The 26,436-nt window shown below is 36.3% G+C and overlaps 1 protein-coding gene across 5 annotated transcripts; it reads left to right on the top strand.

The window, feature by feature from the left end:
• The first annotated feature begins 217 nt into the window (after nt 1-217).
• Nucleotides 218-21,181, top strand: LOC103666494 (MAP3K12 binding inhibitory protein 1). Of its 5 annotated transcripts, none has more exons than XM_040620843.1 (9): nt 218-354; nt 4,086-4,205; nt 5,986-6,210; nt 6,297-6,393; nt 8,902-8,967; nt 9,206-9,358; nt 13,323-13,420; nt 19,082-19,120; nt 20,581-21,181. In XM_040620843.1, exons 1-9 carry the CDS (start codon nt 271-273, stop codon nt 20,686-20,688), a joined length of 990 nt encoding a protein of 329 aa, XP_040476777.1. In that variant the 5' UTR covers nt 218-270; the 3' UTR covers nt 20,689-21,181. The 5 variants fall into 5 exon arrangements, with proteins under 5 accessions (XP_040476777.1, XP_040476779.1, XP_040476776.1 ...); XM_040620842.1 differs by having other exon boundaries at nt 227-399; nt 20,584-21,181; XM_040620841.1 differs by having other exon boundaries at nt 228-399.
• Nucleotides 21,182-26,436: the final 5,255 nt, after the last annotated feature.

Here is a 26,436-nt window from a genome sequence, read left to right as displayed (position 1 = left end):
GTAGACCACCGCCCCAATCACCATCCCAAATACATTACGCAGCCTCGCTCAAGTCAGTAATTACTCGCTCTTGGTCCTTGGCGTGACGATTAGCTGCACCTGATTGGTGCACCGGCTTGTCAGTCACAACGAGGGGTGGGTCCTCAAAGGCCCGGTGTAAATGAGACGTTGTGTTTTTACGTCATCTGCCAGCGACGAAAGCGCGCGGGGGAGGGGGGGGAGGTTCGTGAGCACAACTTGGTGGTGGCGGGGGTGGCCTGCAAAGGTGTCATGGCTGCTGCCGTTGAGCTTAGTCGCTCGAGCAGTGGTGACAGGAATCTGGAGCGGAGCTGCAGCCCCAATCTCTCCCAAGAGGTGCTCTGCGAAATCTTTCGCTCTCTGCATAGCCTGGTGGGACAAGTGAGTGGTGATCTGTGGGAGTAGGGGTATGGGAACTATCCGGCCCCTCCCCCCTTTTTTCCTTTAGCGGAGGCGGGGGGCTGCGTAGGGCTGCTGGGGACCGGGACAGAGTAGCTGAGGCCTTAGGAGTCCGAGCCCAGCCGTCTGCGGTCGGAGTGAGGAGGCCGTATGGGCTTAGTTCAGGATGGGCTGCAGATCAGATTTCCTTGCAACTCTTCTCCCCAAGAGTGAGAGAGCGTAGTGTAAATGAGAAACGCGGCTCCGAGAAGAACATGCTTGGAGAGAATGTATAAAAAGCTTTGTGAGTTTGGAAGGTGCCTGGCGCTCACCATCCCTTTTCCTGCAGTGAATTTATTATAGAAATTGATAGGTTAGTACGGCCTGAGAGTTTTGGAAAAGCTCTCTCCGCCCTTTTTGGGTGATTTGCTTTTAGAAATCACTTGGTTTATTTCTTTTTTTCCTCCTGGTCGTTGGGTGCATCTCTTACCCTTTAAAATGGTGAGGAAAATAAAAGGAATTAATGTAAATACTTCCTGCATAAAGTTCGATGAGTTATCCATGATTGATACAGTTTGCATCAGAACTGTTGTTTAATCGTCATTTAATTAATTTAACTGGCTGATAAATAGCTTCTGCAGAAATGTCATAATAAATTGGATTTCAATAAAAGTACTCCTTACACTCTATTCCAATCAAGTCACTATTTCGTTTCATGAAGTAAAATGCAAAGCATACTATAAATGAGAAACAACTTGAAAATAAGTTTGTTTGCTTTTAAAAAGGAAATCTTTTCTCTTGTGTCTTAGAATATTTTCCAGCTCTAAAAGTTTGTTATGGGGTTGGTACTAGTGCATGCAGTAGGCACAGCAGACTTTTATGTCAAAGATAATGTTAACTTCCTTTATGAAAGCAGAACATTTGTCTGATTTGTAAAAAAATTATTTTTAAAAGCCCTGGGTGGATGGAGAATAGATTTTTTAAAAGGTTATTTCAGTATTTTAAAAAATCCTAATATGTTTGTTGTGACTTTAAAAAAAGCATTATTCTAAGTTAAAATTTTGTTTGGTGTAACAGAACAATTATTAATAGAATCTGCTAAAAGTTGTAACTTTTGAACTCAGTTGTTTGCCACAGACTTATTAAAATTTTTTAAAGACCTGGGGACATTAATATTTTAGTGTTATCACCCAAGACCTGTAATGGTTTAACAGTTCAAGAACGTTTTATGTCCTGGACATTGGAATTTTAAGATTTATTTGTATTTTAATGTCAAGATGAAAAAAATTTATGCTCACCTATAATTTACTGAAGTTTTATTTTCAGTGGTGAGATATTTTTTAAAGTAACATTAAGAAATAATTTAAACATTTCTTTTGAAATATATTGTATACTGAATTTTTAAAACTCATTTACAAATTTTAATACGTATTTTGTGATTAAAGTTTACTTATGTCACCTGTCAAAAATGTTTAAATATTTGGAAAGTTTACATGACACAGTGAAGGAAAAAATCTGTACAAGTGTCAAAAAATTAAATCATTGTCTCATCAATTAAATACTAACCGTTTTGATATTACTCTTTATATTCGAGATGTATTGTTTAAAGATAAGAATGAAAGCCATAGTACTTATAAAATTGCCCCTGGAGGAAATCACTATTTACTTTTGCAACAAGTTTACAGGATGTTTTTTTAAAATGTACATTTCAAAAAAAAAATTAAGTTTCAATATGCCTAATTTCATTCTGCATAGTTATTATATAGTTGGCTCTCCTCAATAGGAAACATAAAATTGAATGTTAAAAAGTATCCCAGATTTCAAATTTCTTGGTTTTAACTTTATTGCTTGCCTCTGTATGGCTCATTTTACTAAGCTGAAGCATTATTTATTGTTATCTTGGAATTTCATATTTAAGTTTTTACTGAAAATGCATATTTAAATAGTCCATATTAATGTCAGACTAATTTTCTGAGTGAATGGTTTACAATTACAAGTATAAAGGGTAAAAATACATAGAACTCATATTACTAACAGGGAATTTGTTGAATAAATAGTTGAATATATTGGGATAATTTTAAAGTTAATTTGTATCATTATTATGTGGTTTTCTTTAAAAAACCAAGTATCTTTAATTGTGCTTGAAAGGCTTACATAATTATGTTAAATTGAAAGAATATGATCACAACATTAAGATTTATTTTCTGTAAGTTATTATTTTCTCTGGAAAATTTGATGCTTTATTTTGGTTGAGGATTTGTGTTATCCCTAAACTCTATTCATAAATTTGTTATCAACTGATTTTAACAGTCTTAGAGAAGTACAGTAATAGTTTACTTCCATACCTAACATAAGTTGTTGTCTAATGAAATTTTTATGGGCATTAATATAAACTAAGATTAATGCAGTAATCGTAACGTAAAACCTTAGTGATTATAAACTAATCTTTGCCACTGCAGCCTATTCAAAACTTCCTATTTCTTTATACTTATATGATATGGACTTTAAATGTTTCTTGTGTCATGCAAAAGGGTGGTAAATTTTTGTCGTATAGTATTCATTCAATATAATGCCTTTTATGGTAACTTTGGATCTCTGGTTCTTTGTACAGTGATTCATCTTTTTGTTTTATTAAAATCACAACTCATAACATCTATATTTGAACTAATGTAATACTTGCCTATATTTTGTAGAAAACATGACTTGTAATAAATGATTTCTGAAAAAACAATAAACTTAATTCTACCATGCAGCATATCTTTATAGTATGCTATAAACACATGTCCCTAGAAAAGTTTATGGAGGTTCACTTTTATTCACTTGAAAGCCTAGAGATGGAGGCTTTCCCTTTAAAATTTTCACTGATTTTGGTATTAATTTTATATTTGGGTTCTTAGTAGTTTTCTGTATAATATTATTTTAAGAGGTCACACATAGCCAACTTGTAAGAAATTTTATATGACAAGCCCTCACACAGTATTAGCAAATACTATTTAGCAAAAGATCTGGCCATTCCATTCAGTCTCTGACCATTTATTTCATTATTGTGTAAGAGTGTTTTTCACTTTCAGATTTCCACAGCTAGATTATAGTTTTTTATTTGAAGTAGATAAACATATTGCTATTTATCCCTGGACTTTATAATGTGTTTGAATAATGTTGATTTTTAAATTATTTTAAAATTGGTTAAAGTTGAAAATGATAAAAATGTGATTCAGAAAACATCAGAATACTGATACATGTCAGTTATATCTTTGTGTATGTATTTAACAAAAAGAAATGTTTATATCAGAACTTTCATAAATGTGCCTCCCCTTCTGTTTAATGGTCTGAGCTAGAAGTACTGAATAGGGCAAGCCTATCTTGGCCCTCATCCAAAGGCTTTAGATAACGAAGTATCAAAAAGCCTCATCTTTCCATCTTTCGTGGATGGTTTCACCTGTAAGATGGTCCCATTACACAGACCCAAGAACAGAATTAGAATGAGATGTCATTGCGTTTTTTCTATGAAAATTACACCTTTCTTGGCCTTTTAAAATGGTAACTAGAGCATTTTAATGTATCATTAAAAATCTGGTAACTTTTTGAGCTAAATAGGCATGTTACTCTAAAGAAATATTTTTGTGACATCCCATATACACAGCTTAATCGTGTAATTTTTGTGATGTTGCTGGTTTGCCCTTTTGAAGCTTAACCTCAGAGATGATGTGGTGAAAATTACAATCGATTGGAACAAGCTCCAGAGCCTCTCGGCATTCCAGCCCGCTTTGCTCTTTAGTGCACTTGAGCAACATGTTTTATATTTACAGGTAAATTTCTTGTTAAAAATGTTAAGTCAGTATTGAGAATAGAAATTAACTGTAGTTAAATTATGAGCTAGAGTATTTGTCAGTTCTGTCTTAGCACTGTATTAATAGTGTTATCAATAAGAGGTTACTTCAGCCTCTAACAGATTAGATGCAAATCTGTTAATTTATGTAGTGATCTGGACAGTCTCAGAATATAGTCCAATAGGCCGATGTGGCTATGAAGATTGAATGAATGCAATTCTATTCAATTCTAGACTTGCACTGAAAATTCAATACAGTTGCATCTATGGTGGGTTATAATTAAGCAATAAGACACGGCAGGTGTGTGTCATGCTATGATAATGATTCCATGCCTTGGGTGAGTTTGGAGGCTCATGGAGTGCTTTCAGTGGTTCAAGAAGTGGCATTATCCCAGCACGACACATCCTGGAGTGTCTATTGCAATTAAACAGTTTCAGCATAGTTTTTAAAAAGAAAGTAATTTCTGTGACATTAATGTCTCATCTTAGTAAGTAGCCAGTCACTATTTTATTTTTTCTTCTTCTTAACAGTTTGAAATAATTCATCCTCTATATTAGAAGTCAACATTGAATTATTTATAATAGTACTGCTATGTTTTTTAATATTTCAGTTCAATAACTGAACAGTATTATGACCTTGCTGGTTTCCAATTGAACATCTCTGCAATTATAATTGTTGTAAGTTTGCAGTTTATCTCTAATCAAAGTATAAAATACAAAGTGTCAAAAGGTAAGTGGAAGAACTGTCTGGATTGGTCCTTTTACAGCTATTAAGATGTTACAAGGTTTCAGAAGAGTACTTGGTATAGTAAACAACAGAAGCAAAATTATAGGTATGAAAAAATAACTGGAACATTGACAAGTATGGGTGTGTTTTGATTAATGGAATAAACATTAATTTTCAGCCCTCTGTTCAGTGACTTTATGGGAAATTTTAACTCTGTTTCATGTTGAAATAGTTAACCCTAATATTAAAGGACAGAAATAATGAGCGATAGAACTCAATTGAGGCCTGATTAATGGGGGGGGGATGAGTAGTATAATTTACATTATACAATGGGGTTGTTTTTTTGTTTTTTTTTTTTAACCCCCTCTAATATAGTGATAGGCATAGATGTCTTTTCAGCTGTGGATCTTGGTAGGTTTTGGGTTTTTTTTCTTGTTCATTTTCTTTTTAAAAATTTAATTTCATGACCCAAGAAGTTATCTTGCCATGTCAGGAAAGCCTGAGTGTTCACTCAGCATAACACCTATGTATTTCATGTCTATGCTCTCTCATTCACTTTGGCCAACTGCAGTTTCAAGTGGAGAATCTCCAGTGATACAGTGATAATGCAGGGCTTTGCTGAGTGAGAGCACTGGCTCTCATGTTAAGGAGGAAAAATACTAAGCCTTAGTGTTCTGAGGAGGCATTTGAATGACATGTTAATTAAGTGGCATTGGTGCCAGAGGCTGAGGCTTTGATTTGGCACAAAATAAAAGATGAGTGACAGAATGATTCCCTCAAAGAAAATTTTAAATTTCCTCAGGTTTTCTTTTTTTTTTTTTTTAACAGATTTATACCAAATGATAATGGTCACAATAGCAGAGAACAGCAAACACATGTGATCAGATCTATGTATCCTGATATGCCAACTTTTTACATGTAGTCAACTGATATTAAATACTGCATTTATTTAGCAGAAATTTATATAAATGTTAAATGTGTAATTAATTTTGATTAGTTTAAACCGCTGCAGATGGAATTGTGTTCTTCTCAGCCTTTTTTAGCAAAACTTCAGCCTCTGATTAAAGAGGAGAATACAGCTGTTGTTGGAGAGATAGAAAAAACAGAAACGGGGAACAAGAATGAAGTAAATGCCAAATTTCCCATTAGTGACCTACAGGAGGAAGAAAAGCACAAAGATTGTGATTTAGGAGATGTGAAAAAGACACAGATCCATTTTGATCCAGAAGTAGTTCAAATAAAGGCTGGAAAAGCAGAAGTAAGGAGGTTTTATTTGGGGGGGGGGGAGTGTTATTTTAAGTCTTATGCTCGAATTGTTAAAACATGCGTACTTATTGTTTATAGATTGACAGACGAATATCTGCGTTTATTGAAAGAAAGCAAGCTGAAATCAATGAAAACAACGTCAGGGAATTTTGCAATGTTATTGATTGTAATCAAGGTAACTACCTGGAAGAAGTTAATTTTCATAGGATTTTAAGCACAGTTTTTAGAGTTGCTCTGATTTTTCATTTGTTTTTAAAAATGAATAACATTAAATCACAACTTATTTCACAGGTTTATTTAGAAACTAAGCCAGCAGAAATTCTGTTTAATAAGACTACATTGCAAAAATGGGTTTCATTTTAGTTATGCAAAAATCAGATAAATGCGGACATAAAAGGACTAATGTTTACCACAGGTGAAGATTCTTTTTTAAAGTGCCTTTGGGAAATAAAGATGAAGTATGGGTGGCAGCATTTTTCAGTCTCACTAATAAGAAGGAACTAAGCTGTATAAATTTCGAACCTGTAAATGTACTTTTGAATTTATGTTAATATATAAGTGAACTTAGTAAAGTTGATACTCCTCAAGAGGGAGCAGTTTTCTCACTACTCCTGAGCTTTTTGAAATGTCTTCTGTCACGATAAAGGCAATCTGTCATCAAGACTGTGGTGTCTTATGCTTTTTTCCTTTCTCTCATAGTGTATACATTTGCTGTTTTTCATCAGATTTTCCTTTTCCTCTCTACTTGATGCTATAGTGTACAGATCTGCAGGTATGCTGCAGAATACAAAATATTGCAGAGCACTAGCATAGATCTTACTCAGGCATCATAGTAATAATCAGAACAAGTAGTTCTTAGAAAAAATTATGGAGAAGAGTTCCTAATTGGAATGAACATTTTTCTTCTTGCCTCTAACATCTCTTAGCTAATTATTATGAATACAGAATTGTCAGATGAACCTAGAATTGACTCATACATTGGTACACTGATTCTCTTAATAATGAAATAATACAGGCTCAAGTGGGTCCTAAATTCAGCCTGTTTTGCTATTAACATTATACATGCATATCTCTAGACTTCGTATATTTTCCTGTTAGCTTTTCAGAACAGGTACAGTAGTGGCACAGTCTCAGGTACTACAATCCATCCACCTGCAAGTAACCCATGAGAAAGGGTTTGTTGAGGGAGCAAGCACATGTGTCACTAATGTTATTCCTCTGTTCTCCCTGCTAACTCTATTATTATAAACCACCAGGGGATAGAAATTGACAAGAATTGAAATGCTCAGCAGGATTCCTTGGCCCATTCAATCCCTTGCTGGCTCAAAACAGTGCCAGCAAGAATTGCTGTGGAGAGTGACTAGCACTCATACATTTACTATCTTCACACCATGCTGAATTTCTCACTGATGGGTCAGTTAATCTATATACTTGGAATATAACTCTGGAAAGGAGGATAGCTTCTTTTTTTAACCCTTAGCCCCATGAAATGGTAGAAAGAGAATGGAGAAGTGATGGCCCTTTAAACGTATATTGAGGTGTCTCAAAAAGGAAAGAAAAAGAAAATGATTCTGTTTAGTATCCATATATAAAAGATGAATTTGGAATTGTAGTCACACAATTTGATTTGTCGGCAGAACTATTAAGGAAACTTAGACTGAAAAAATATGATTTGTAATATGTTAGTGTATTCCTTTCATACCTGTCAATCTGATATAAGTATAAACAATAGATTTTTTTAAAAATCAGATTCCACAGGGAAAAAAGAATTTTCTTTCAGTATCTCTTTTACCATCTGTTTTTTATTATAAAATCAGGGGAATTTTTCAGGAAATTTACTGCAATGCATGGTTTTACTTAATGTCATTTTAAATATTTTAATTTTTAAAACATTTTTACATTATGTTAACATTATTCCAGTTTTCCCCCAGGTTTGTAATTTATTTGTTGATACCTAATTTTGGAAAAAATTATACTTCTCAACTTAGAAGAAAATTGGAACAAATTTTTACAACTTATTTTTTCCTAAAACTGCATTTTTTGAAAAGAGCGGTCTGGAAAGAGACAGGTGGCTTTTGTGATTAGAGATTTTTTAAATGAGCATTGGAAACCTAGGTAAAATGGAAACGTATGTGTTATTCTTGATGTTTCAAGATCTTTTTTGTGTGGAGTTCTGAAATAAAAATGTGTTAAATGTATAATTAGTCATCGTTATTAGATGATCCCTAATGTGGTCAATAAGTAATATTAAAATGCTGAATTTTTTAAAAAAGGTATTTCACTAAAAGTAATGAGTTCTATTTATTTCTATGATGAAATAAAGGGAATGATGTCTCTTTGGCTTAGAATTTAAATGCTATCTATAAAATATATTTTCTCCAAAGACCCAGATGGTTTGGGGGGATATTGGTATTTATCAAAAATTATATTAAATTATGCCACTGAGGCTAAGGACTTTTCTATATGTAAATCTGAAAATTAGATAAGATTAGATTATAAATTCTAGAGGGGAAAGTTCACTATATTTTATCCTGTATGAGATGGCAATTTAATTACTATTATTTAAAATGATAATTCTCTTATCCAGTAGTATGTTAATATGAATTATTAGAAGTTTATCAAAATCTCATACATTTGAAGTTAAGAATATATTTAAACTTATACTCATCTCAATTCTTCTTAGAAAACAGTTGTGCAAGAACTGATGCCATTTTTACTCCTTATCCAGGATTTAAAAGTCATGTAAAAGGTAAGTATCCACTGCATACCTTCATCATTGACAGAAGCTTTTCCTAGATTAGAAGCAAAATGAAATAGAAATCACTTTCTATCTAAATTTTGTTTATTTTAAAACAAAAAGTCTTGCCTTCGTACTTGGGTTGATGGTCAGATGATCTTTATAAAAAGAATATAAAGTACTGTTAGGGAGATAGAATTTCTGACTTTTAAGCCTATTAAATTTATATTTGAAATGTTTCTTAACTTAGTTTCTAGAGTCGTGAATACATATGGACCACAGACTAGACCTGAAGGAATTCAAGGGTCAGGTCATAAACCTAACAGCTTGCTCCGAGATTGTGGTAATCAGGCTGTTGAAGAACGGCTACAAAATATTGAGGCTCATTTGCGACTGCAGACAGGTAAGCAGAGTGCTGGGCGGTGCCCCATAAATGTACCTTTGCGAGTAGTTAAACTCCAGTTTATTTAGTCACAGAATTTTCATTGAGCACCTGCCATGTATAAAACATTGTTCTGATTGGAATGAAAATGAACAAGCATAGTCCTACTCCCAAAGAATCTACAGTTCATGTGTTTATGCTCTTCTTCCTCCTCTTGCACTTCTCACCGACTTGAGATTGTTAGTAGAATGGGAATAGATTCCAAATAGATCCTGACATTCTTGGTTGATTAAGTCACAGCTGAAAATTAACAGTCTTTTACCTGCCTCCACTTTCATAACTTAACCATGACTGTGTGTCATTCTTATCATCCACGGTACTAGGTACAAAGTATTGCTAAGTGTGATCTTAGTCCTCAAGGATCTTTTCAGTCAGGGTAAGCACAGAAACCAGTAAATGCCATAAGGGAAGTGAACATTTATTGAGTAATACTAAGTGCCAGTCACTCTTGAAGTATTATACATGTCAACTCACTTAATATTTAACAGTACCCTTGTGAGTTGTTGGTACTGTTATTGTCAGATAAACTGAGTTCAGAGAGCTCAAGCAACATGCCCAAAGTAGTAATGATAAGTAGAAATCGAACCGCAGTTTTAAAAAACCTCAAACCTTAACTGGCTGCAAAGCCTGAGTCTCCCTCCCCATTTAGTCACCAGATCCTGTTGATTCTGTCTTCTAAATATCTCTCAGGTCTACCCACTTCTGTCTGCTTCCACAGCTACTACTCTAGTTGAAGTCACTGTGTTCTCTGCCTCGGACTGATGGATATTAGCTGGTTGCTTTGCCACTAGATTTCTTCTTCGAGACCAGTTCTGTACCAGTGGCCAAATTGCTTTTCCTGAAGTTCTGATCTTGCTGATATTGCTACTCCCCAGCTAAAAATTCTTTCATGGTTTCCTGTTACCCTTATATGCATACCAAACTTAGTATTTATTCATTCATTCCACAAATAAGTATTAAGTTCCTACAGTAAGCCAGGTGCTATTCTAGGCACTGAGAATACATGTGAACAGAAATTCTAATACATAAATTATATGCTACACAAGAAAAGCTACAGATAAAAGCAGCTTGACCAAGAGAAGAGAAAGGAGCTTGGGATGGGAGGGGATTGTAATTTTAAGTAGCATGATCTACATCTATAGTTCCAGCCCCATCTCTGGGCTTCTCAACTCTCCCTCATTTTGCTGTTCTAGGGCCTTCACCAAGGCTTTCTCTTCTGCCCATGCTTTCCCCTCCTGATCCCAGGCTGCTATGGACTCCCCTTTTCATGGAGTCTCAATAGCACCTAGTATTCCCTGCCCTCCTTTAGAGCAGTTATCTCAGTTGTGTGTGTTTAGTATCTGTTTCCCTTGCTAGATATAAGTGTCTGGCACAATTTCTGTGCCAGAAATTGTTCATTTCACCTTTTCAGATCATATGCAAAGTACAGTGGGTACACAAAGTTAGTGTTCAGCTCTCTCAGGGGAGGTCAAGAGATGGTACCCCTGGTGAAGTGACATTTGCGCCCTTGAAGGATTAGTAGGAATCTGTCAGCAGGCAGGAGCAAATTATTCCAAAAATAGGAAACACCATCTGCAAAAAGCACTGAGGCACACAAATCCAGTTAGGGAATTTTTGAGTCCTGCCTAGCTGGAGTACTTGCTGGGTGGAAGCAGAAGATGAGACTGAGTAAAACTTTGAGGGTAATAAGAGATTAGCATTAAAAATTAATCCCCTCCCCCATAATTAAATGGATTTAAAACAAAACAACTGTATACAAGGATTGACTGGCTTATTAAGTCTAATAGTATCAGGGTACCTGCGTGGCTCCTCGGTTAAGCATCTGACTCTTGATTTTGGCTCAGGTCATGATCTCAGGGTCGTGAGACTCAGCCCCATCAGGTTCTGCACACTGGGCATGGAGCCTGCTTGGGATTCCCCCCCCCCCCGCTTTTTCTCTCTGCCCCTCTGCTCCCCTAGTTTACGTGCGCTCTCTCTCTAAAAAAAAAAAGTCTAATAGTATCAAGTAGTTAATTATGAAAAATATCTGTTGAATTCCAGCTATGTGCCAAGGGCTATTGTAGACACAAGGGATACTGAAATGATATAGTTGCAGTCCCTAGCTTCAAGAACTTTATTATCTGGAAGAAAGACTAATACTGAAGTGGAATGTTATGGGGCTATGAAGGAAGGGTATGGTGGGGCGCAAGGAGCCTCCATGTGAAGAGATTTCAGGCAGTGCCTCACTGATTCAGTGAAGCTTGAACTGGCTCTTGAAAGATACAGAGGTGAGCCATAGGGCATTCTAGGTAAAGGGGGCAGCAAGAGCAAAGTCAATTGGATAAGTTACTCATTTTACCTTACTCAAGAGCAAGAATGACCCAGATCCCAAGACAAAAAACATTCTCAAAAAAGAAACCTGTTCCTAGAGTTTCTGTATTTAACAAGCTGATACTTTTGAAATGAAAATTTGCCTATATGCTTTAATTGCATAATGATTATCTAATTATGTAGTCATTCAGTCAGTAAATATTGAGCACCTGTGTAGTTTGTGTGCGCTGATGGTTCCGAGGTTTGTGCAGTGCACAAGCTGCACAGCCATACCCAATGAACAAAACAATATTATGCCCTCCTGGAGCTTACATTAAAGTGGAGCGATGGGCAATAAATAAACAAAATATATGGACTGTCAGGTAATAGTAACGGTTTGGAAAAAAAATAAGAGAAAGGATAGGGATTGCAGTGGGGGGGGGGGGAGGTTTTAACATTGGTATTTTTTAAAGGGTAGTCAGAGAGGCCTTGCTGATAGGCTAACTTTTGAGCCCAGACCTGAAGTTGGTGAAAGCAAGCCTTGTGAATATGGAGGTAGAGGAACCACAGGTGAGAGTACTTGGCCCCCTTGAATAACAGAAAAAAGGAATCAAGTGGCTAGAACTATAAGGGTGTGGAGAGACTGTCCAAATTGTGTAGGATCTTGGATACTACTGTAAAGGCTCTGGTTTTTAATCTGAGTGAGATGCAAAAGTACTAGAAGGTTTTGAGCAGAGAAAGGACACTATCTGACTTTTACATTTTAAAAGGGGTCACAGCTGTGTTGAGAATAGACTGTGGGAGCAAGGCAGAAACAAGGAGACCAACTGGGAGGTTGTAGTATCTATAGAGAGATGGTGGGGGTCTAGACAGAATGGTCACATTGAGGTGCTGAGAAATAAAGAGGATTTGGTATATAATCATAACCCTGAAATTTGAGTAACCTTGATTTATCTTCCCCTCCACAGAAAGTTTGTTAAGAATTATGATAAAGCTCCTCTTTAATATTCTTTTAGGTGAAAGGAGGGAATGTGGCATGTAAGGAGTAATATAAATTGAAGTGATAAAGATACACTGCAGTCACTGAATTGAACTATTAGGTGTCCCTGTGCATTTTTCTCCTCCCAAGTAACTATCCAGATCTATCAGAAGTACAAATTATTCTATACAGGAATTCTTCAGTAGCTCGTAATGAATTTAACATAAAATAAAACTGGCAAAATAGGAAGCATAAATGGGACTTGAGGAGAGGTACAATAGAATAATATACCCCACAGTGTACAATGAAATGAAATGTGAGCTGAGGATTTCATTTTGTTTTACTCTTATTCATTATCTTCTCAAGCTTAAATATTCCCCATTCCTCTGCATAAGCATCTTCTTTGCATGTTTTGTTTTGTTTTTGTTTTTGTTTTGAGAGAGAGCAGTGGGAGGGGCAGAGGGAGAGGGAATCCTGAAGCAGACTCCCCGGTGAGCAGGGGTTTGATCATAGGACCCTGAGATCACGACCTGAGACAAAATCAAGAGTCGGCTTAACTGACTGCACCATCCAGGCACCCCTGCATGGTATTTTAAGAATAAAATTTGTAAGAAGAATTATTCAGTAGTATCTCAGAATTTTTTTTAATGTATTTAGGTGGTCCAGTGCCAAGAGACATTTATCAGAGAATTAAAAAACTTGAGGATAAAATCCTTGAACTGGAAGGAATCTCTCCTGAATATTTTCAATCTGTAGTAAGTATAAGTGTCTTTAAAAATATATATATATATTGTTTATTTTACGATGCTTCATCATATAACAGTTCACTCATTTATCTGCTATAGGCAAAACACCGTTTTAATAATTCAACGATGATCACAGTCCTATGTAGGGAGTTACCTAGTTTTTTAAAAAATTGTAATTCCAAATATTGTATTATATATAGACTCCATAATTTTTTTAAAAGGGGTACTTTTATCATTATCACCCAAATTGTCAAACTTGAACCATTTCCATGGCATAATAAATCAGCCTAGGTAGTTGTCAATCCTGTCACTATGAACATGCTACGTTGTAGAACAAAGGCTTCCTCTCGGACCTGCTCTGTCAGTTATCCTTTCTGTCTCTTTAATCCCTCGTTGTCCACAGACTCCTTCCCTCAGCTCATACATGTTTGCATTTGTCCTCCATACTAACCAGACAAACACCTCAGTCTGCCACCCTATCTTTTTCTTTACCTTAACCACCGAACTTTTTGAAAGACTAGTCAATATTTGTCTAATTCCTCAACTCTAGCACTTATTTATTCATTCATTCTTACCCCCTTTTCCAAGGACATTAAGAAACAGTGTTGTGCTGATAAGTCTCTTTTGTCACATCAGCAGGTTTTAGGCAAGTGATCCTGAGCTCATTGTGTAATTTTCCTCAGTCTTTTGGGGCGATTATATATAACACCTGCCTTTTCTGAGGTTGGTTTTCTTTCTTTTTTTGGGGTTATTTTTAAATTTTATTTATTTTTGGTTTTCTTTTTTTTAAAGCAGCGCCATATTAGAAAGAACTAAATTATGTAAAAGTGAACAAAATTTTTTAATTTGCTAAATTTTTAGTGAAAATTTTACTAAAACTCCTATCTGAAAAATTATGTAAAATAACTCATATTAGCATGAATCATTGTAAGTCACTGGTTAAAATATAATTAAAATTATTTTAGGTATAGCAGCAGTAAAAAATGGCAAATTGGGTATTAGAGTAAGATACACAAAAGAAGTATTTTCAGATGAAGGAGGCAGGTTACGTAACAAATGTGAGCAGTGAAACCCAAAGATCAAAAATTTAGAGAAAGAGTTTTAGTGATTTATTCCCCTCAAATGTAAAATGAGGTTTACTAAAGTTCTAAGGCCTAAAGCAAGGATTAAATGAGATAATACCAGTCAAGCACTTAGCACACTGCCTAGCACATGGTAAAACCTCAGTAACTATTAGCATTTATTTAGTTTCAGAAACTATGCATGAAGTAGCTGTATAAATGTGGATAAGTCACATATTTCCTCTGGCCTTCAGTTGTCTAATTAAGAAGATTTCTTGGTTGTACTAATTAAAAGGTCTTTCCAATTTTAGGATTATTCTTTGAATGTATCTTCTAGAAGACTTGATAAAGATTTTATGCTTTTTCCTATAACAGTCTACTGTATGTTGTTCCCATTCAAGCTGCCTTCATTAAGTAATCCCTAGGCAGGCTATTTTTCTAGTTCAATTTCATACTTTGTTAATATAGTCCTTGTTAACAATAGAATTGATCTTACAAGAGAGTATCATAGTATGAGATGCCTCCAGAGAGATCTTGCTCCTTCATTAATCTCTTTGATTTTGACTTATAAAGCTTAACATTTACCTGCTATTGAACTTGGTTAACAAAAGAACAGTCCTTCAAATCATAATCTTGTTTTGGGGGATCTCTTATACACAGCATAGAATGTTTAGAGTGTTTGGTTAAAGAGGTAGAATAGTAGGATTATAGAGGACCTTAAATGCTATACCCAGAAGTTCAAAGTATTTATAGTTTAAATGCTATTGAAAGCATTTGAGCAGGGAGGAACTTGTGCAAATTATTTAGAAGATTTATCTAAAACTGTTCTGGAAAGTAAATGAGAAGGGAGAGACTAATATTAAGGAGACAGTATTATACTAGCTTAGATGTGAAGTGAGATCCTGAACTAAGGACAAGAGAGTGAGAATAGAAAAGATTAATGCAAGAGATAGTAGGAAATAAAGTTGACAAATACTGATAATTGATTGGCTGTGGAAAGAAACAGTGAGCAAAGGTGAGTCTACTTTCTGATTGGAAAAATTATATACCATCATTGACAGAAATAAGAAAATCTGAGGGGGAGATATTTGGGGAGGAAATGTGAATTTAAAGTCCTATCAGGATATACAGATAGAAACATCAGGTAAGCTTTTCAAGGGTAGGACTTGTATAATTGGGAGAGTCTGTGCAGAGGTGATAGTTAAAACACAGAATGGGTAAGAACATTAAGACTATCAGAGACAACTTGGTGACTGCCTAACTTCAGCGGCCGGAAGCATTACAAATGTAAACAGAATTGGTCTGGATGTGTTAGGTTGCCATTCCTGTGATAAAACTAGTGCTTTAAAAAAATATTTCCAATTACACAATTGGAACAATATACATTTAATTAGACAATATTAAACAATATACATTAGAAGGATCACTTCTGGATTAGTATTGGAAATGACATGTCCAAGTTAATAGTGAGCCACAAGGAGGCACAAAACACTGAAAAGGTTGAAGCATTCAGATTAACTCTGTCCTCAAGGCCTATGAATAAATATGGCACAGGCCCAAAGGGAAGGAAGATCTCATACTCACTCACCCGTCCATAATAGAATGCATGTGCCATCTGTAGGAGCTGCACTCCTTGCTTGCAGTAGATCCAGCACTAGGAATGTCCATGCACATGAGACGAGTTCTACACATACCCTGCAGAGGACACAGCATGTTATTTATCACTCTTAACCATCCTCATGCTGGGAGTACACGCAAGGCAATTACATATTTTTACATATCTTTCAAAGGTGTACAGAAAAGACTACATATGCTATGTAGTCTTCTAGCTTCTAAAGTTAGTAAGGGAAATTTGAGCCCATTAAATTTCTTAAGGATTGAATTTTTGTAGAAAATTCTGAACTCTGAAAAGATTTTAAATGAAATGTGTTTAATTCAGATTTACATGTAGGTGAATTCTAAACACAGGGAAGACTCATAGTTGAACAGAGATTCGTTACCATGGGTAACATTGAAGCTCAGCATATGAGAAGGGAAAAGCTAACAAGAAAAATATATAAATTGTATTTGGCTCACAGAACAAAAGTAGACTATGTGAAGTTCTTTTCAGTTACGAAACAGACACAAAACTCCAAAAAATGTATATAAAGCAGGAATTATAACAAAGATTAGTATTTTGTTGCACCTTTTAATATAATAGTTCTAAGATCTTTACTCTTCACATTCAACATGGAAAGATCTGAATGCGGTAATGTTTTAAAATTTTTAAGGACATCACCTAAATAAACCATTTAGAACATAGAATCCTTATGAGTATTTCCAAAGAATTACTTACTGATTTTAAATTATGACCCTTGAAACAGTAAATATAACATGCTTCACAAGTACATTTTTACAGCACTTTGTTCATTTTATAGCACTAATCACTTACAATCGTATGTTTACACATCTGTTTTTCACACTATTTTGAACCTCTGAAGGGAAGGAACTGTGTCTTGTTCATCTTTGAACATATAGACTGTAGTAGGCATTGAATAAATGTGTGAATGGAAGGGTTTGGCTGAGAATTCACTATTGGACTTTTGAAGGTGTGTTAACTTTGTTCCAAAGCACTGACTAGGTGGAATCTTTAGTCTATAATGGTAACTCCTGGTTGTAAAGTGTAGGGAGACGGGAGTCAACTGCATGTGCACAGGCCACGTATGTGTCCAAGGGCGTGGTGGGCCCGAAACATGAGGTGGCAACTGGATCTGGCTGGAAAATTAAATTGCAAACATATTTTGGAGGGCCTTGAAGGCCACACTAACCAGTTTGCAATTCCAGTGTCATCGGTGCACAGTTACGTTTTTGAGAAAGAGAAACCTATAAACTTAGGTTCCTATCTGGTGGCATTATGAAGTCTGAATTGGAGAGAGAGATTAGAATCAAGGAAGATAGTTTAGGAAACATCATTGTCCACACTGGGGAGAAATGAAGATCGAATCAGGGTGGTGGGATGGGACTCAAAGGGAAGAAATATTTAAGACACTACACCTAAAATAAGCCCCCAAAGACCCCATTTTACTCTTTTCAAGTTACTAAATCATTGATGTCCTTATTCTCCTCATTCAGATACTTCTCAGTTTGGCTTTGTGATATAATAGTAATCTGATTGTTCAGTGACGTGGAAACTATCAATATTTTATAGACTAAACTCTTAGGCAAACAAGAGGAAGTTGTTTTTGTTTTTTTTTTTACAGGGGGAATTATATTTTAATCAGGTGTGTAAAAAGGCAGCTCTTGGAAAGGAAGAAGACTGAGGAGTCTTCTGACCAAAATTAAACATTAAGCCCTTACCTGACTATGGGCCCCATCACAGGTACCCAGCTTAGTTTGGCAAAGGAAGGAACCTGTTTATATAAGCACCTTTCCCTCCCCATATTTAATAATTCCAACACTTAATGATTTCCCACTTACTGTAACTACTGATAAGAGGCATAGCTTGAAATTCTTTGAAATACCTTTTGACACAAAGGGAAATGTGACTTTTATCTTCTCTTCTAAATCTCAGTGGTCAGAAATGTTCATGAGAAAATTTTGCTACCTACATTGACGGTTTCTTTGTCAAATGTACCAATATATTAATTTGCCATTCAAAAGTTTGTGGTTCTGTGAGGCTAAGAACAAAATCTAAAAAATATCATTTGGTCAGGGTTTAAAAGGCTCAGCAGCATGTCCATGAGAATGCTGTCAGTTTATGTTATAGACATTTAAACTCAAAGTGCCTTAAACAGTGTGGAAGTTATCTTATAAAGTAGGAAGTTCAGCATAGTACACTCTTCACGGTAATGGATTCACTGGCTAAATCATGGTTGTCATGGTTGTCAAAGAATTGGGCCCTAACCCTCAGTTCTGCGTGGTGTTGGCTTTTCCCCAGGCAGATGGCAAGACCGCTACTTTTAGGTGTCCTGTTCAGATACAGCAGCGTCCAGAGGAACTGCCTCCTTTGAGGGCTTTCTCTTAGAAGTGAGGAAATTTCCAGAAGCTCTCCCCCTAATCCCCAGCAGACCTCTTCTTACTCATTGGCTAGGATTGGGCCCATGCCCATTCCAGTCACTGACAAGACCAGTGGGGTACGACCAGCATCCCAGGAGTCACGTGGAGGAGCAGTGGATAGCTGTTTGCACAGATAGCCACAGTGATCATTAGAGTCAGTCAGCGGTCTGTGTGCATGTGGTGTCTTTTCACCCCTTGCCCTGGTACTCTAAATCGTCTTTTCCTCTGTCTAATGCTGCTTCACTTGGTTCAGCATCCTGGGATGAAAGGCTATAAAAAAAGGACACTAAAAAATCGCCAGAGCACCTCCTTCCATAATTACCCTCATTAGAAGCTGGGAAGGAGCCTGGGAAGAGCATGTTGCTTCAATGTTACTACTGTGTACTTCTAATATCATCGTTTGGAGGGTACCTTCCAAGATACAAGAAGGCAGATGTCAGTGGCAGCTAGTGCTTGCTGAGAGTTGTGGGCTTTGTTTCTGCCAGGGCTCTCCACATTTTGTTCAGTATTCTATAAAGGAAATTGTTTAGATTTTAGAAGCATTGATTACTTACTTTTTTTACTTTTAATCTAGAGCTTTTCTGGAAAAAGAAGAAAAGTTCAACCACCTCAGGTAAGTTACTGCATTCTCATTGTGGCTTCTGAACTAGTTTGATTAGTTTTATACCTCTCTTATCAATAAAGTTCCTACTCTGGTTGCTTTTAGATCATACCCTGGGATTTAGGACTGAAAAAAAAGGGCAGCATAAATTTATGAACTTGAATTAAAGAAATAATTTTATTTCAAGGGCATGGAATGATTCAGATGGGCCAAATATAAAAGTGTCTATCTAGCTGTTAACTTGTAGCAAAATGTATCAGTTACAAAAAGCTGAAAAATAATAAATGATCAAGTAATTTAACCCACCCCCCTTTTTAAAAGATGTAGTTAGAGAGAGAGAGAGAGAGCAAGCACGAGGAGGAGCAGAAGGGAAGTTATAGAGAAGACACCGCCCCCTCCCCCTCTGAGCACAGAGCTCAGAGCCCTATACCCGTGGGGTTTGATCTCATGACCCTGAAATCACGACTTGAGCTGAAACCAAGAGTCTGATGTTTAACCGATTTGGGGGTCAAACTCAGGACCCCAAGGTCAAGAGCTGCATTCTCTACCTACTGAGCCAGCCAGGCGCCCCTCCCCCTCCCCGCTTTGCTGACACTACTAATTAGCAGCATCTAAATCCAAAAAGGGTATTTGGCAGAGGTTGACTTCAGCCCACCACTGTCCATAGTACTATATTAATTAGCTGAATCTTAATTAGTGAGGTTCTGGTAGCTGTTAATGGCAGTAATGTAAAATTAAAGTTGGAGAAAACTCTAGAATTTTTTGACTTTTTTTTTTCCTTTAAAGATTGTACTTCTTTATTTGACAGAGAGAACACAAGCAGGGGGAGCAGCAGGCAGGGGGGAGAAGGTTTAGAAAGCAGGCTCCCCAATGAGCAGAGAGCCCAACGCGGAGCTTCATCCCAGGACTCTGGGATCGTGATCTGAGCCGAAGGCAGAGGCTTAACCTAACCGACTGAGCCACCCAGGCGCCCCTTTGATTTATTTTTTAAGAGTAGCATACTACTTATTTTTTAATTGTAAAATTTTGAGTACATTTTTGAGAGCATCATTTTTTCCAAGAGAGGTAGTTGATTGCAGTTGACCCATCAAAAGAGAATTTCCAGCAGTTAAGCTAATCCTAAAGTTTAATTTTTTTACTGTTGATTATGAGAATAGTCAGTTAAAGAAAGTTTTTACAATCCTTTCTAAGTATAAGAGGTCCAGGAGAGCTTTGTCATTAAGAAAGAAAAAGAAAGAAAGAAAGAAATATTTAAGCCTTATTATTTTATGCCTTTAAATTTATGATATAGTCAACATATATAGTTCAATTTAAAAATTATGCTGACATATATAGTTCAATTTAAAAATTATTCTCATGAAGAAAAAAAAGACATTTACCATATTTTAAGTAGTTATAGTTCATTTAGCACTTTATCTGCATTAAGATACTTCAGAGTCATATTCACCAATTTGTATTCTTGTTGTTTACAGCAGAACTATTCACTGGCTGAACTTGATGAAAAAATTAGTGCCCTCAAACAAGCCCTGCTCAGAAAATCAAGAGAAGCAGAATCCCTGGCTACTCACCACCTTCCGTGAAAAACTCCTCTTTCTTGTCATTTGACTTTTTTATATACGTGTAACTTACACTGCATTTAATTAAATGGATATGTATTCATCAATGTAGACTTCCCTCTGAAGTCAAGGCTTCTTTTCACGTTGAGTCCAGCCTACACAAAGTTATCGTCAGATATTCCAGTGAATTTTGAAATGGTTAAGGCATTAAAAACAGCATTGTCAGAATCTATTCCCTTCTGTTTTAAAGGAGGTATTTTGGAAATTGAAAAACTTAATTCGAAAGCACATCTTTTTATATGTGTGTGTACGTACCACAGAAAGGAAGATTTATTTTGAATAGTGATATTTAAAAGGACTTTATATTTGTAATATCACCGTTAACCAGTTTATTAGTTTAAATCTGTACTTTGTACATAAGAGGCATTCAACAAAAATTTATCAACTGAAATGAATTTTAAATGAATGTATACACTTTTTTTCAAATGTCAATTTTAATGTAAATAAACAGTAGATCCCACCTTTATTCCCTTTCTGACTGTTGTGTCCTTGAGCAAGTTAATCTCATTGTGTCTTAATTTCCATATCTGCAAAATGGGAGTGATAATAATAAAACCTATAGTTGTCATGAATAGGTGAGATCATGCATGCACAGCTTTTGAAACTGGCCCAAGGAAGTGCTGGGTAAACGTTAGCTATTATTACTGTATAAAACCAAATCTGTCTTTGAGTGTTTAGATGTTACAAACAGTCCCTTGAGAGAGAGCCTCACTTTTTTACAGTATCTTAGTTATGTTAGGCAGTATATGTATTTCCATAGTTGCAAATTAAACATTTAATAAGATGCAGCTACTGTCAAAGAGCAGATATTTAGGTCAAGAATTGTTTGGCTGCAAGAAATCAGAAATCTACCTAAAATAGCCTGTAAACAGGAAGTTGTTAAAAAGAATCAGAAATCTGGAATTTAATTGCAGGAAGTATAGCTGGACATTGTGGTGTCTAGGAGGTCACCAACAGTTCGTCTCTTCCTCTGTGTCTGCAGTTGCCCCTGGCTGTTCCCATGTGTAGTTCTGTCTCTGTCCCCTACCTTCCTTCTTTTTTGCTCTCCCTCTTCCTCTGTGCCTCTTTCCCCTAAGCATCTATGTGTCTGCTTTCTTCACTCTCTATGAACTGATTTCTCTGAAGGCCTCTTCATTGCTCCTCCTCCATACAGGGTGACATGTTGGCCCTGTCTCCATAGCCTTGGCATTCATGCCTTTGAGTTGCCATGGTGCAAACTCTGAACCCAACTCTGCAGAACCTCACAACTACACTGACTGCTGCTTACTTCTTGGTATCTCTTAGTTCAGCTCCTGAGACTGAAGCTCACTTAGCGTGATCAGTGGTCTCAGGCAGTTGTGACCAGGACGATGGGGCAGGGGCGCCTCACAGAAGTATGCAGTATGCACACAACCTTGCACAACCATTTGCAGGAGCCTTGAAAGTGGAGTCACCTGGTAAAAAACGGGGCTTTGGAATCATTCCCAAGAAGTGGACGTGGACTAGGTTGATTCCACTAACATCTTAATCTCTACAGAACTCACCCTTCAAGATAGTCTTGCCTAACGTGATCCAGTATTACAAGTACGACTATAAGTGACTGCTCCTCACTCTCCATCTGGTTATCGTAATCACCATCCTGCCAGAATGACCTCCCCTGGGTTTACAGGCACATTTTACTACCATCACGCCAAAAATACAATAGGAAACATCAATAAAAATGATCAATTAGAAAAAGAGGTTGGGTAGGGAAGAAACCTAGAAAAAAGGATCCAATACTGGTCACTAGTTTGCCGCTAAATAAATGTCCTGAGTCTGTTTCCTGACCCCCTTGGCAGTAGAATAAGTTCCTAAATCATGTTTGACAGTCCCAGGATCTGTCCATTAGAAGGATTTCCTTTTCCCATTGTCCTTTAGGCCTTCTGAAGGACATAGAGTCCTCCGCTCTTACTAAAGTATTGTCTGGGGCCAGCATCCTTTATACTTGAGTCAGAGCCTCCAGAAGAGACTAGCAGTAAACACCATGTTGCTGTGAGTTGGTAGGTACTTGTTCAAAACTAAGGTTCTTCTGATAACTACCCCAGAATTTTAGTGAGCTTTCAGTCATTGTCTGAGTACATCCTTGACTAAAAGACAATGTCAGGAATTTCTGTAGGGGTAAGCTTGCTTCCTTAATTATCAGGCTACCTAAGGACCATTCCCTCAGGATTTTTGTTAATTCAGCTCTTCTCAGACCCATTGTTGTTAATGGCCCTGTCCTCAAGAGAATAATGGAGGAAAAGTGGAAAAAGGTTGCAGAACTGGAAGCACTTCTTCCAGTCTACCCTAAAAATCCCTTCCCTCCACAGATTACATTCCAGTCTAAGGAAGTGATTTACTAGGGGCTGGGAGTTAGCAGAGGTGATAGTAATCAACATGTTTATCCCACAGAAAAGGGCTGGGTTTCCCAAACTATTCTAGCTACTGCTAGATATGGTCAAGTGCTAGGCTCCTGAGCCCCGAGCTTTTCATGAGGAGTATCTGAACCTCATCTTCAACAGTCCCAGTAGAAAAGACTTCCCTTTATGGAACGATACAAATTCCTGCCTTTCCCTATCTGCTTTTAGCCAGACAACCTGGTATAGAAAACTTCACCACTGTATTTTAATCATGTCCACAGTGAATTAACCCACTCCTACATTTCAACAGTTGACAACTTTTAAATCCGAAGCTTTGCCTTTGTTGACATGTGGTTTGGGTCCCAAGAGATTTTAGACAATTGTTCAGCTATTTTGCCATCTCTTACCTCTACTCTACCAGTTTTCCATGGAACAGGGAATCCTTTCCGTCACTCCTGCCTTTACCCCATCCCGTCTGCCTTGACCCCACAGCTAGTTCCTCGTTTTCACTCACAGTCTGTTACTTGCAATCCCATTGCTGGCACTTATTTCTGTTTTAGGGATTTGTTGTTTTCAAGAAACCAACCCAACTCTAAGTAAAGGGGTGTTATAAAGAATGTGAGTAATTCAAATTGCAGGAAGTTCAGGTTTTGTCACAGTCTCTCCTCACTGGGTCATGTTGTCTAGATTCTGAATATCCACTTCATTCTGCTTGTAGCTTGACTTCTCTGAAAATGTCTTCTCTGTACTTCACAATCTAGTTTTGCTTAAGACTTTGGGGTCTGTGGTGCTGCTAGCTCTGACCTATCTCTTTGGCTCCAGTACCCCACGTTTGTTTATTATGATTCAAAATCTGAAAAAAGAATTTATACTCAAAACTGTCTACCCCGACCAATTACCTGTGGCCTGAGTGTTAGGATTTCCAAGAACAAAAAGAGCCACATGCACCCAGTCCTTTGAGGAATGAGGGGCACTTCCAGCAAAGAAAGCATGGGCCGAAACTCTGCCCCTGTGATCCAGACTGATGAAAAGGTCTGTAATCTAGACCTTTATAAAGTTTTTAGTTCTCTAAGAAATATTTTTTTTTCCCATGACTTTATCTGAGATACTACATGGATCCACTGAACAAAATTTTAACTATGGGTTTCTTTTTTTTGAGCAGTTCTAACTTTATATTGATATTTCATGACTTTTAGTCTTAATAGTCTCCAAGGGATAAAGAGAAAATGTGCTTTTTAAAAACAGAAAATGTATAACTTTCAATTCCCATATAGGTCCACTGGATCCTTTTATAACTCTAAGATACATTATGGGATCCCAGTGATTTAATTCTTCCTACATCTTTTGAAATATTTTATTTCATCATCCCAGGAATTATTTAATCATTACTAATCAATTATTTCCAACTAGGCTTTAAAAGACTAAAATAGTAAGGAAATGAAAAAATGATGGAATCCCCTAGAAGAAGAATGTAATAGTATGTAATAGTAAAATAAATGATCATCCTTCAGTTTTCATATAGCATTGCCCAAAGTATTACATTATCTTTCAGGAAGATACAAAAATTTGGAGAGACACCATCTATAGAATTTGTTGTTTGGGGAGTGCCTGGGTGGCTCACTCGTTAAGTGTCTGCCTTCAGCTCAGGGTGTGATCCTGGGGTTCTGGGATCGAGCCCTATGTCGGGCTCCCTGCTCCACTGGGAGCCTGCTTCTTCCTCTTCCACTCCCCCAGCTTGTGTTCCCTCTCTCACTGGCTGTCTCTCTCTGTCAAATAAATAAATAAAATCTTAAAAAAAAAAAAAAAAGAAATTTGTTGTTTTGGGTTTTTTTTTAAAAGGCTTTTGATGATTATAGTTAATAGTTTAGAATTCTTTGTTTTGACTACAGTGGGAAGTACAAGGAAATTAACAGAAGAATTTCCACAATTATTAAAGAAATCAGAAGGTGAAAGCAAAGAGACAAAGGGCAGTACTTGGGACCCTAATGATGCTGATGAGATTGACCATGCAAGCAAAATCTCAACCCATGAAGTCCAGGCTGTATATTCTATTTTCTATTCTCTTTTTTTAAATTATTTTTATTATTTTTTTTATTATGTTCATAGACTGTATATTCTGAATCAGTTTTCTCAAACTTAAGGATGGATGAGTGAACCATATATTTCTAAGGACAATTAGAAAATCTGGTATTCTCATCCACTTATTCCACAGGATAGACTTCATCATGCAAATTTTACAAGGACCTGGACCATCTAATTTTGCTAAATGGGTGGTGTGGCTGTATTCTTTCACTTTGTATGATGTTTATGCACCAAAATATACTTGATATAGTTCCTATGTTGAAAAATGTTGAAGACAGCTATGTATACAAAGGTGATTGAAAGGAAATAAGTGATGTGGAAATAAAAAATTATAGGACTGGTCATTGTCACCGCTTATAAATCTTAAAATTAAAATGTTTTTAGGGATGCCTGGGTGGCTCAGTTGGTTGGGTGTCTGCCTTTGGCTCAGGTCATGATTCTAGCGTCCTGAGATCAAGTCCCTCATTGGGCTCCCTGCTCAGCGGGGAGCCTGCTTCTCCCTCTCCTCCTCTTTCTGCCCCTACCCCTGCTTGTGCTCTCTCTCTCTGACATAAATAAATAAAATCTTTTTAAAAATTAAAATGTTTTTCAATAATTGCCATCCTTTTTCAACAAAATCATGTCGTCAGTTTTGCATTTTCATGAAGCAAGTGCAAGAAGAATCAGAAGTAAAGATAAGCTTGAACCTAATAGAAATGTATTTGAAATCTGGAGTTACTATTTATAAGATGGATATGTTCCAGGTTCACACATGACAAGTGATGAGCAGCTGGTCACATTCAACTGACATTGCCTATTTCATATCAATATATGAATATATATATATATCACACACATATATCAAATAAATATATGTATTTGAATTTTAATAGGATTTATGAAATCATATGAAATTCGTATCAAATATATATATTATATAATCAAATAAATATACCTCTAAAATATGTGTGTGTATCTATATATGTATCTTCAAAGCCAAAATACATGAAATAAAATTGTGTTCACAAAGCTTAAATTCTTATTAAAGTTTCTAATTGAACTACCCCTTTATACTTGGTTAATTATTCATAAAATGAATTAAATATATATATATTTTTTAATTTTAAGATTTACTGGACCCAGATGGTAAATGGCAATGACTATTTTTCCTGGTATATTGAAAGTTAAGATGCATTTTTAAAATCTCAAGGTCTTTGTAAAATTCATGTATGCCTAACTAATTTTTTACAATAGTACCAAAGTAAAACAAACATAGACATAGGCAAGCTAAAAT

This window comes from Ursus maritimus, unplaced genomic scaffold (assembly GCF_017311325.1).
Source record: "Ursus maritimus isolate PB19 unplaced genomic scaffold, ASM1731132v1 scaffold_36, whole genome shotgun sequence".
Lineage (NCBI taxonomy): Eukaryota > Metazoa > Chordata > Mammalia > Carnivora > Ursidae > Ursus > Ursus maritimus.
Note: the sequence above shows the minus strand (reverse complement) of the source record. Positions and strands in the feature narration are given on the sequence as shown.